Source organism: Nipponia nippon, unplaced genomic scaffold (genome assembly GCF_047370975.1).
Source record: "Nipponia nippon isolate SJK-2023a ecotype South Korea unplaced genomic scaffold, ASM4737097v1 scaffold_6, whole genome shotgun sequence".
NCBI classification, from domain to species: Eukaryota; Metazoa; Chordata; class Aves; order Pelecaniformes; family Threskiornithidae; genus Nipponia; species Nipponia nippon.
Genome location: NW_028262380.1, coordinates 56,058,233 through 56,070,050, shown reverse-complemented (window position 1 = coordinate 56,070,050; position 11,818 = coordinate 56,058,233). Strand labels below are relative to the sequence as shown.

General features: G+C 42.0%; 1 protein-coding gene across 1 annotated transcript; it reads right to left on the bottom strand.

The window, feature by feature from the left end:
• Positions 1-2,516: 2,516 nt before the first annotated feature.
• On the bottom strand, positions 2,517-11,211 carry CISD2 (CDGSH iron sulfur domain 2). The gene is made up of 3 exons (XM_087735536.1): positions 10,990-11,211; positions 3,926-4,137; positions 2,517-2,884 (listed from the first exon to the last, which is right to left on the bottom strand). The coding sequence occupies exons 1-3, from the start codon at positions 11,090-11,092 to the stop codon at positions 2,795-2,797; spliced, it is 405 nt and encodes a 134-aa protein (XP_087591662.1). The 5' UTR covers positions 11,093-11,211; the 3' UTR covers positions 2,517-2,794.
• Between the last annotated feature and the right edge of the window lie 607 nt (positions 11,212-11,818).

Sequence of the window (11,818 nt, the reverse complement as noted above, 5' to 3'; positions counted from 1 at the left end):
AGTCTAAAATTAACTGAAACACTCACAGTGTAATACAGCCACAAAACAGTGAATGATACAGTTTTTGCATTTTGCTTTTCAAATAAATAGAGTGGAAGAGATCAAATTTTGTGCCAGCTGCACTTCAATTACATTTACTTTGTCTAGTAGTTGCCACAAGTCAGACACCTCTCACTAAACATATTTGGTTTGCAAGTTTAGTTGTAGTCTGTTATAACTATTGTTCAAATTCATAATCAAAAGAAAGGTAAACATTACTGTTCTCGTAGAGTGAAAAGGCATGTCATGACCTGCCAAGCTGAGCTTCCCCTGATTTTGCATCAAGACTGTGAAGACCTGGTCTACAGCCTCAGTCCTGGTCTTTATTAGCATTAGGGGCACATCTGTCTCTTTGTGTGGAGCTTCCAAATTAGGTTAGAAAAGTCATCCAGTGGCAAGACATGACCAAGCACATTCTAGCAGGTAATTGGTTCAACCCTCTCAATCGCTGGTGAAGTACAGGGCTCTGCAGACACGTCAGTTCTTAGCTGTCTATCCCCGTACACTTTAGGCAGGTAATTTGAACTGATCAGTAAATTCTTTGAGACTTTCTATAGACAATTCTGTGGCCATGAGAGACAGTATTACCTTGACAGATTTTGAAATGCAAGGAAATGGTCACTTATCTTGCTTGTGACCTTCATTGTAATATTGTCTTGTGGAAATTACTATGTCCTTTCTACAAAGGAACTGTGACTGCACGCTGCTATTGCAGGCCCATACTACAAATGTGTTCCATTCCCCTATGGACATAAGCAAAAACAAACAAAAACCACCAATTTGTTCCGTAGCCACATTTGTAGATAGTTTAGCAGCAATCTCAACTAACAGCAAGCAGGGAGAAAAAATTAATTACATAATCAAGTCATGCTAGAGATGGAGTCAAGAGGTTAAACCTTACACTGTCCTTCTCCCTTTAGAGGAGCTTTATGGGAGAAACAAAACCAATTTTATTGTATTACTTACTCTAACAGGGTTTGTCTGAGCAGACAAACGGAAGTGAAAACAGGATTGATGCACGTAGTTTACTTAGACTTAGGAGGAAATCAAAGTATTCGAATGCAAAAGTATCCTGATAAAAGCTGGAAGCACATACAGACTTGCATATAACAGCAGCCTGCTACAATAGGCTGTGGATTTTGAAGCCGGGGGGGAGGGGAGAAATCTAGACACATGCTTTTGCATTTGACATAGTAATTTTTTTCACCAAACCCACAAACTGGGGCTTGGTGTTCAATATACTGCATCTATAAGTGAAGACTGAGTATAAGACATTTAGTAACATTATAGATTTTCCTCTATTATAAATGTTATATCCTAATATAACGTTTATGGTTTGCTCATCCATCCAGGTAAGACTACCATGAAGCATTTAAGCATTAAAGACTGTACCATGGTTCTATTACGCGCTTTATAAAAGCAGGCATTTAACATACAATTACATCCTAATCTGCCATCTTTTGCTGCAAGGCAAGAGGTTTAGATACCTAGAACTGTTACAAATGCAGGAGGAATGATCTACCTTAGTTCTACTGCTGCTGCGAGAGCCATTATGCGAGAACTGCTTCCTGGCTTGCTTTCTGTTTCAGCACTGTGGTGATCAGCTTTGGCAATGGCACACTGCTCTGGGGCTTCTCACCTGCCTAACAATGGGTCAAATGAAATGCCGTTAAGGAACAGCTGAAATCTGCCTTAGTACAATTGTCTAAAATTGTAGCATAGATGAAAGTTTTATTTTTAAACTGATGGATACAGTCTTTCATTGAAGAATAAAGTACTTTGGAAGAATTCATTGGAAGTCTAACAGTTAGATAACTAGCAATTATCTACCTGCATCTGAAATTAAGCCATACCACAACAAAGTTCTGACTTGCCCAAATAATCATTCTGAATGGGTAACAAGCCAAGAATACAGCTCAGCTCTGCTTTCTTGGTTCTGTCATTTAACCAGTTCCTCCCATTAAAGTCCCCGCTACAAAAAGTAGCGGCCATGGTGCAAGTGAAATAGCAAGGAACAAATTTGTGTTTCCTTACAAGAGCTTATGAATGATCAACACGGGGGCCTGAAACAAAGGGATAATGTTAGTGGCTGACCTGCTTGATAGTTTAGTTTATATGGTCTGCAACTGCAGCACTCCGCCTAGGACATGGTATGAGACTGCCCAGCTGTGCGGGGTTTGTCGGAACCGGGCTGCTTTGCATTAGACTAACAAACTGCCCGCTTAGGCACTGCACAGGCCAGACCTTCACCCAGTGTAACTTAGCATCGCTATGCTGCCTGCCCTCAGTGGTATGCTTAGGTATATTCACAAAGGATGAGTTTATCATCTCTTTTCCCCACTTAAGTGCACTTAAATTTCTTCCTGAAAAGCAGAACTAAACATGGCTTCTCAGCAGAACAAAATCAACAGAAAGGTGCACTTCTGTCACTTGGAAATAGTGACAGTCTTATAATTGCATGCTCATACAAAAAAGGCTTAACTGTAGGAAGTCATTTTATTGTTGAAATAAACTACTTACTTATTTACAGAGATAGTTACTTTACAGCTTTACAAAGCAGACATAATTCTTCTCAGAATAAAGTATCAAAACAGTGACAGATTTAGCACTGTCTAAATGCAGTTTATTCCAAAAAGAAATCTACAGCAATCATCAGACTAAATCATACCCATCACATAATAAAATGCTGTCTTTTGCAACTACAACAATAGAAAAAGACTTTTTATCAGTCATGATCTAGTGGATTAAGCATCTGCTATACTTCTTTCTTCTTGAGTATTAGTGGACCTACATTATCTCCTGTTAATTCATTGTGCTTGTTGTGGGAGCCATCACAGACAGGGAACTGGAAGAAAACATACATGAAGAATTAGTATAACTCTGTACAGCAATTGCACGGTGATTTTTATACTTCTTCCTATGCCCAGAGCACTTTTATGATGTTGCTAGTTCCTCCTACTATGTCCTGTTTCAACATCAAACTCCCTGTCTCCTATGCGACACAGGACTATTGTTAGTAAAGAAAAAAACCCACTGCTAAGAGGTAACTAAGTTTGTGAGGTCCTAAAATTGCTGTTCTTAGACACAAAGTTAGGGACAAAGCCTTTTCCATGAAAGGACGGCAAGCAAAGCAGCCATCACAGCCACAACTGGTTTAAGGTTTATTGTGGAACTAGTAAAAGTGCTCTAATTAATAGATTTAATCATTTGCAACCAGAAAGTACTGCTTTAAGGAAAAATTAAATACTTTGCTGAAGTGATTATTCTGAAGGGAGAATAGTTGAGAGGGTTTCTTAGGTCCAGGGTAGATTATTTTGTTAAAACAGGAAAGCATTCAGTCCAGAGAGGACAAAACCAGAGTGCAGTCAGGACACTCAAAAGAAATTGAGGGTAAATGAAAAATACCTGTGTACATCTAGTTGATTTGGGGGATACGGACTATCTAAACCAGTCATCTACTGGCTGCTCTGGACCAGATGGGGACACGCTCTCCCTCACCAACACAGATCCAGCCTTACTTTCATTCTAATATGAACAACTTTCTAAGCATTGTTTTTGCAAAGTAGAGTAGCTACCTTCTAATTAGTTGCAATGTATTTCCAAATATTAAACAAGGCTTGCTTAGTTTTCATCTACTCACAGGTGGTCACTCTGTAAGTGTTTCTAGGAAAATCCTACTGTGTTTCTTACAAGTTTCTACAGTTTCTTTCTGCATGCAGATAGGTTTACAGTGAAGAAAAATAAGAACTGTGCCATTCTCAAAAACCAGGACCATGTTTCACCTCCAGAGAAAAGCAACAGGTCAACATATAGCAATTCCCCACTGAAGCACCGATACAAATATGCAAGTTTCAATCTAATCCTACACTAGCATAAAGTGTCTTACCGTCTTAGAACGCCAACACCTGCAGTAAGCTTTAGTGAGGCACAGATCTTCAATGTTTATTTCATTCACCACTTTTGGATTTTCCTTCTGGATCTTGAGGTTAATCAAGCTATCCTTTTGCTGTTTCTTCTTGGGGAGGAATGGACGAACAGCGAGGTAGCCAAGCAAGGCCAGCACGCCCAGGAAAGGCAATAACCGCAGCCATTCTGAAACTAAAGACAGGTAGAATTTAGATTGGCTCTTGACACCACTTCAGTATGGTGCAGCATCAGCTACTCTCAAATGGCTTCGGGTAAGGAATGGGGTTCATCCGTCAGCGAGGCTCTGAGGGCAAACAAGGCTCTGTGGCTAAGTCTTAAAAAGAAAGAACACCCAGATTAAAACCTGGGTTTTACTATAGCCAAGGTAAAAATATGACTCCTAGAATTTAATCTGAAGTTTAATTTTAACACTCTAGAAGATGACTCAATGGAAGGCAATAAATCCAAAACAAATAAAAGACGTACTGAAATGAGGAACCCTAAAATCACAGAGGTTCTGCTCACCCAAGGTAAACCAGCACTGTGTACTAGCAAACTGGGCATGATTACATGCAGTAAGTATATTCAGTGCTGGTATCTTAACATTCTGTATATGAAGAACTATTCAGTACGATTTATAGGTCAGTTTTTAATTGCTTATTTCAGATTTTTAGCTTCTTGAAGTTTTCCTCATTTTATTTGTTCCAAGTTTTTATGAAACTTTTGGTAGAAGTTATACAGATTATTAGATAAGCACCAGCGAAACCTTCACCATTTTTTTTTATTTTTATTTTTCAGAGCACTGTTTGCTTAGGGATCTGCAAACAGTTTCTACAATACACAGAGAAAGAAAGAATCCTGAGATCAGGTAAGTCAAGCCACAGAAAATTGCTTTTTACCAAGCTGAGGAACTTCTTTTAAGTACAGGTAAGAGATTCAAGTATCCTCTGCAGACTTAGCTGCCTTGCTACATCATTATAAATCGTCTAGACGTACTGGTGAGAGAAAGACTTACTGAACTTTTTAAGAAATTCATCAGCACCTGGCATAAGATCTATATATATTAAAGGTGGATCCACTTTTCCAGCAAAACATGCCGTGACAATACTCCAGTATAATTTAAGTACCACAGTGCAATAAAGGAGAGAGTATTTTTCTAAATTTCTGGAGAATACATTAAATCTAAACACTCATATAGAAATGGAAGAGAGTTTAAAAATATTTTAAAATTAGAAATGAAGAAGTGTAATGAGCTGGAGCACAAATAGCTGCACAAGCACTTTGTAAGACAAGATCCTGTAATCAAGTTCCTCTTTTAAACGATTTAGGATCACAACATAGCAAAATTTTGTTCTACAGTTTGTTCTTCGAGATTAAGATGTACAAGAAAGGAAATTCAATAGAGCAAGCTAAGGATGCTAGGTAGGTTGTAGCTCTCAGAATTTATATTATTCTGTATAGCTTGATTTTATTTGTAATAATAGAGCACATGTTCATGCTAATGCTTTTCCAGTTAGAACAAAGTGGCTTTTTCTTAATAATTTGAATTTTCTGGAAGTACACCATGTAATGAAAATACTTTGTGGGACTAGTTTTACGCTCTTTGAGCTTTCTATAGCCTTTGAAGTGAAAGCCACACTTATTGCATTTATCTGGGAATGCAGCACAACTGTATAAATGCTAAAGGCACTACAAGTGCTTTCAGTAGTCTTTCCACACCTGCACTTGCAGCCGTCTCTATGCACAACAATTGACAAAATTTGCTAAGAGTCACTGCAATAGACTAATCTCTGTTGCCCTTTCCTCAGTTCCCCCAACAAGCTGTAAGCCCTTAATAATAAAAATTAACACTGCAATACTTTAAATGCTTTCAGTTGCACAAAACACTGAGTTTCCTGAACAGCAGTGCCTGTTTGTCTTTTCTGTCATTACTGTTCCAGAACACTCTGTCAATAGGAATCCAAATGCACTTTCTGACCTTAAGTGAAAGACTGACTTGGAACGTACTTTAGAAGAGAGGAAAAATATTTGGTCACTGAAAAAAATTTCCAAATTGAGTATCTAACCTGACTGTTGGCAAACAGGTGGATCTCTACAAAGCTACTCTGAACTCCAAGACACAACAGACGTTCCAACAGGTGCACCATAACCAGAAGCAGGGCACCTATCAAGTGTGTGATTAATACAACTGGGCTAAGACTGACACACAAAAAGGAAATGTCTCACATCAGAATTAAACATCATTAAAAGAGATTGGCAACTAAACAGCAAGTGGCATCTCAATACAGCTTGAAACTCCCTGATACAACAAAAAAAAAAAAAATCGGAACAGTAGTCACATCTATGGGAGACTCATAACCAGTTGGGTTCATCCAAATGAAACAGGAACATGATAGCTGTACCCTCTGAGAAAGGAAATTAGAAAAAAACATGAATAGGAAGTACAAAGATATTATTTATCATGGTTATTATTTAGTATTTGTATCATGCTAACTGCTGATAAAGAGTTTTGTCCTCACTAGCCAATGATTCCTTTACATATTTCTAATCTGGAAGTCTCTGGAAAGCCCCCAATTACACCAATGCGTACACTAATCATAAACTGACTTGTTATTGCCAAAAGACTGTCAGAAGCTCATACTTTCAGATTGAAAAATCAACGTGACGATGCTTCTAGGGCATGAGAGACAAGATACTGTCACAAAGTAAAAGTCACAGAACTTCGGACTGAGTGGGCGGGGATGGGAGAAAAGCTTCATCCAAACTAATGCAATCATATCTTCCTACAACTGTAAGCTGCTCTGTGTTTTTGAAGCCATTCATACCTTTCTGAAGCAGATGTAAGGCAATTCACAAGACTTTATTTTCACAGTTGATAACTCAGAATTCAGCAATTACATTGATTCTGGAGATTCTTTATCAGTTCTGCTGCATGGGAAGAGGCAGTCTTTGGAGCCAGAAATGGAGAGTAGAGTATCGAAGAGCTTAGTCTTCAAACTTGACTTGTGTTAGACAGAGACCAATCCCAAAGAGAAGTCCTGGAAAGTATCAGGAACATCACTGAAACAGGAATGCCCAGAGAATTCCAAGAAGCTGAGGCCATGGACCATAGGCCACAGTTACATTTTCGAGGAGAGGTTGTCTTAACTTTTAGTCCAACAGTAACAAGTCCAAAAAAATAAGAAACACACACACTGTGAACAGAAAGGGACTGGCCAGGCACTGGCAGTCAGATTAAAGTAAGTGGTCCCTGCTTGCCTTTCACCAACTACTCCTTTGATACCTTTCACTTTGATTTATGTTTTAGCTAATTTCTGTGGAAATGACCCTATGCAGACCCAAAAGTAGCTTTTTACAGTAACAGCTCAACTCCAAGCCAAAATTTTAACAAGTATTAGCTACCAGTCAAAGTGAAGACTGAAACTGTGATTGTATAGTCTCTAAACTGATGAAATTCTTCGCGCAAAGTCAAATTTGTTAATTACATTCTCTTCAGAACTAATAAGCAGTTCTATCCTAACTGTTTTCTGTTGTTTGCTTGGGTCTCTTAGGGGTCTTCTCATTGCTACAGAAACTAAACACAAAGGACTCCACGCACCACTTTAATATGTCTATTAGCTTATTCAGCAGGTATGAAGGTAGAGAGGTGACAGTTCTTTTAGCGACACAGCACACTTTAAATAAATTAAAAGCCAAAGCTTTCAGGTTAGCGAGCCACTCTGCAAACGACAAATTCATTGTTGAAATGGGTTCTGAAGACTGTTATCGTGGTATCATCCTTCTTTCCCTCAGTACTGTAAAAGATGATCCAGAAAACGGTCCTCTTCCTGCCTGGCAGCTTGTTACATTCAAGTCTGTCTTAACATGTAGGCCAAGTGTAAGACAGCCCACCCAGGACTGCATCATGTTTATGGAAAGAAGACTAGCACCTAGATTCTTGCATAAACCTTGAAATTCTGACCATGTGCTATTTTGAAGTGAACGTCTATGCTGTTTTAATGACATGTACCAGGATAAAAAGCAACACCAGCATGAGCCAACGCTGTTCATTTCAGCAAACTTGAGAAGGGAAGGCTAAAGCAGCTATGACAAGAAACTGAAAGAGGCTTCTGAGCAGCAGCAGCAGCGCGACAATTTAGATATCCACTTTCAAACCCAAGGTCAAACATTCTTTCCTTCCTCCCTCATTGCTTTTACCTTCAGGAGTTTTGCAAAGGATGTTAACAGTCTTCCTCTCTCCAAGCAAGCAGTTTTCCGTTGTGATTTGGTGAGGTCATGACAGACAACAGGTGTCTCAAGATTTTTAATCAGCGCACTATACAATATCCTACACAAAAGGATCCTCCCTATACTTCTGGTCTGTCGTTTCTACAATTGACGCGCTACAAAAACTGAAGTTGCATCTGCCTGGAAGCTAATGAAGCTTTACAGAAGCAATAAAAGAGCGAACAAGCAAAGCACTGCACTGTTTCAGATCTGGGTTCTGGCCTGCCTTTGCGAACAAGGTCTATGCTAGCGAATGTTTATAGTGCTGGTTCCTGACTAAGTTCAGTAGATGCCACCTAAGGACAAAATACTAATGCACTTGAAATGTTTTAAGATCAATATTGTTTCTCACCTTCCAAAAAGAAGCAAATAAAAATGCTTGATATGTTTGATATGTCATTTGCCAAAGAATATGCTCCTCTGTAATTTGTAGTAGTAGTAAACACAAAAGAGAATATTAATCTAATCTTCTCTATTGTCTAATAGTCTTTCATTAACGGTAATTCAATAGATAAGATCCTCTAAGTTGCTGCTGCAAAATAACTCCCAGAACTGGGAATCCCCTGCTCTTCTTAGAGGCTTATGACTTTGGGACAGGACAGACTAAGACCACAAAAATATAGAAGAGGTGGCATTTGCTGAAAAAATACAGTTTTCCCAGATGAAACTTTAGACTGACAGCAGCTCTGAGTGCAGGTAAGTACTAAAGTCTTTAATAAGCAATGAGGTTACAATGACTTTCAATAGCTTTTAAGCACTAGGAGAGGATCATTTTTTAATTTAGGTGCCTAGGATGTGGTGTCCTATTATTTCCTTTTGAAAAGCCTCACCATGTTGTATTTACCCTATGCCGTAACTTTAAGCACCTTCTACAATTTTGCTGGTTTTCATTCATATCCACCTTAAGAGGAAGACACATGACAGCAGATATTACTCTAGTCTACTTGACTGTTGAAAAAAAATGAAAAAAGTGTCAAAATGTTGTCTCTGTAGCTACATGTTCTTAATTGTACCTCTGTTTCCCCTTTTTAGAGTGTTCAGCACAAGACCAGCCAAAGAAATCACTGAGAACTAGAGGCACTGGATTCTCTCAGGTACGCTCATTAAATCCTACCAGGTCTCAAAGCAATTTCTGACTCGGTTCTTTCTTTTACCTTTCTTTAATATTTTTGGGACTGACATGTCACATGTTTGGTCTCCACTTAAGGTTTCAGTTGTTTGCTTCTTGCCCTCCCTCCAAATTCAAAGAAGTGCCTGTCAATGGGGTAAATAACATGAGAGCAAACCAGTTCTCCCCCATTGATCATTCTATTAAAAAAAAAGTTCTGACCAGAGGTTTTCAGAATAAGTTCTATTACTAGTATGTAGTGTGAATAAATACAGAGACTGCACAAATAATCCTGTTACAGAAATGTACGTTTGGACAAGTGAAGCAAGAAGAGATTAAACCCAAGCATTACTAAGTTTAATGAATTTTAAGTACAACCTGTGGTTAAAAGGGCAATGACTTAGGTAGGAAACTGCCCAATGCTAGGAATATGAGGACCTGCACTGTTCTGTAGCTTATTGTATCCCCTTCCTCCCAACTTTGTGGCAGCTGAATTTCTCTATTTGGTAAATATAATTAACAGCACTTTCAGATGAGAGAGTAGTTGCGGGGAAAGGAGAACGATTCATTTAAACAGGTTTTCTTGTCGTGGGAAAGATATAGGACTTTAAGTTTACAAGCAGCATAAACGTGCTGGGGAAAAAAGTACTCAGACCTGGTTTTAAATAAATGGTGCCTGTTCTCAATAAAATCATTTTCCAGCACTACTAAAGTCATATAGCTTAGTGCTGCAAGATAAACTTATGCAGTTGATTCTACACTTTGAAGACTTCTTCTGTTTCCAGAGGGTTTCTTTTAGAGTGTTCCTCTTATTTATTATCGCCGAACTAATCTTCGTCATTTGACACTACTTGAGGTTCTGCCTGTATTATCACAGCTGAGCCTGGGCTCAGATAGCTCCAGCCTGCAAAGCACTGAAATGCACTGAACACCTAAACAATTTGCTAGGATTTAGTTTTCTTTCTTGTTCGGTTTGTGATAGGGCTATAATTAATGAATAGGTATTTTCACTCCCTTATTCATAAAATACTCATAAAAATGATTAAATAAAAACCCCTAACTTTGTGTACGTAGTAGGCTCCCAGAAACAGATCTAATCTTTTTTAATCAGTATAGACGCTCTCTTCAACCCTTTAAGCAAATGAGGAGGCAGCGTTTTAGGCCTTCAGCTAAAATCCCATTTTCTGTATGTGCACGGCCTCTGACTTGCCGGTACTTGCTGAGAGGAATTTTAAGTACAGTGCAAAGGAGCTGGGGCCGAGGAGCCTGGTACGTTTTACTCTATCGCTATATTTTACTCTGACTGTTATCATCTACCTCACAGGGCATCTTAAACGCCTTGTCGGATAATTTTCCTGCTGAAACACTTTAACGGCGATTTGACGTTTGGGGTCGTGTCCCGTCCCCGCCCCCCCCGTAACAGATAACTTGTTTAGCACGGCCGGGAGAAAGCCATCGATGCCCGGAGCGAGGAGTGGAAGCCGCAGCCCGACCCGGGACAGGCCGGGGGGACGTGCCGCAGCCCAGGCGGGCGCCAGTGTCCAGGCAGAAGCGGGCCGCCCGACCCGGCCCCGCCGCGCCCCTCACGCCACCCGCGGGGGCCGGAGGGGCGGCGAGGCGGGAAGGAAGGGGGCCGCGGCCGCCGGGCCCCCCCCGCTCCCCCCACCTACCTGTGAGGCGGATGAAGCCGCCGACGCTCTCGGGCAGCGGCAGGCGCTTGAGGTACGCGGGCAGCTGGACCTTGACGATGCGGGCCAGGCTCTCCAGAACCATGGCGGCGGCCGTGAGGGAGCGAGGAGAGAGAGGGGAGCGCGCCGCGGCCACCAACGGCCCCCGCCGCCACGACCCGCGCGCTTCCTCGGGCTACTCCCGCCGCGCATGCGCTGCGGGGCGGGGCGACGCCTGTGCCGGCCCCGCGTGCGCACGCGCGCAGAGACACGGCCGCTTCCCCGCCGCCCTGGCCGCGCTTCCGGCGGGCGCCGCCGGGGGGCGCTGTCGCGCGGGGGCTGGGAGCGCTGCCGCCGCGAGGCGGCGCGCGGGCGGCGGCGGCCGTTACAGGCAGGCGGGAGCAGGGACGCCAGCGGAGCCCGGTGGGCAGCGGGGCCGGGGCCGGGGCCGGGGCTGGGGCCGGGCCGGGCTGGGGCGGGGCGGGGCGGGGTGGGGTGGGGTGGGGTGGGGTGGTGGGCGCGGGCCGGCGCCGCGGCCGTTGGCAGCCAGCAGGGCGCCTCCTGAGTCAGCTGCTCTCCTGAGGCGAGGGGGGGCAGCGGCCGGCCTGCGGGTCCCTGGTGATGTCCGGCTGGTCGCTGGGGCCGGGCTTAGCCTGGGCAGGCCTCACTTGAAGGTACAGCTAGGGAGGTGAGGGAGCGCGGCTTTAATAATGTGTGGCTTTTTATTTATAGGCTATATACGACCTGTCGTCACCCTGTTCTGTTGAAGTTGCATTTTGAGTCGACAGTCTTAAAAATATTGAAGTAAAAGACTGAAAATTTTTCTTCATAT

Coding starts and splice junctions, on each gene's coding strand:
- CISD2 (XM_087735536.1), bottom strand. CDS start 11,092: ATGGTTCTGGAGAGCCTGGCCCGCATCGTCAAGGTCCAGCTGCCCGCG. Junction 4,138..10,989: donor CGGCTTCATCCGCCTCACAG/GTAGGTGGGGGG, acceptor ACCTGTCTTTAG/TTTCAGAATGGCTGCGGTTA. Junction 2,885..3,925: donor GGTGTTGGCGTTCTAAGACG/GTAAGACACTTT, acceptor GTTTTCTTCCAG/TTCCCTGTCTGTGATGGCTC.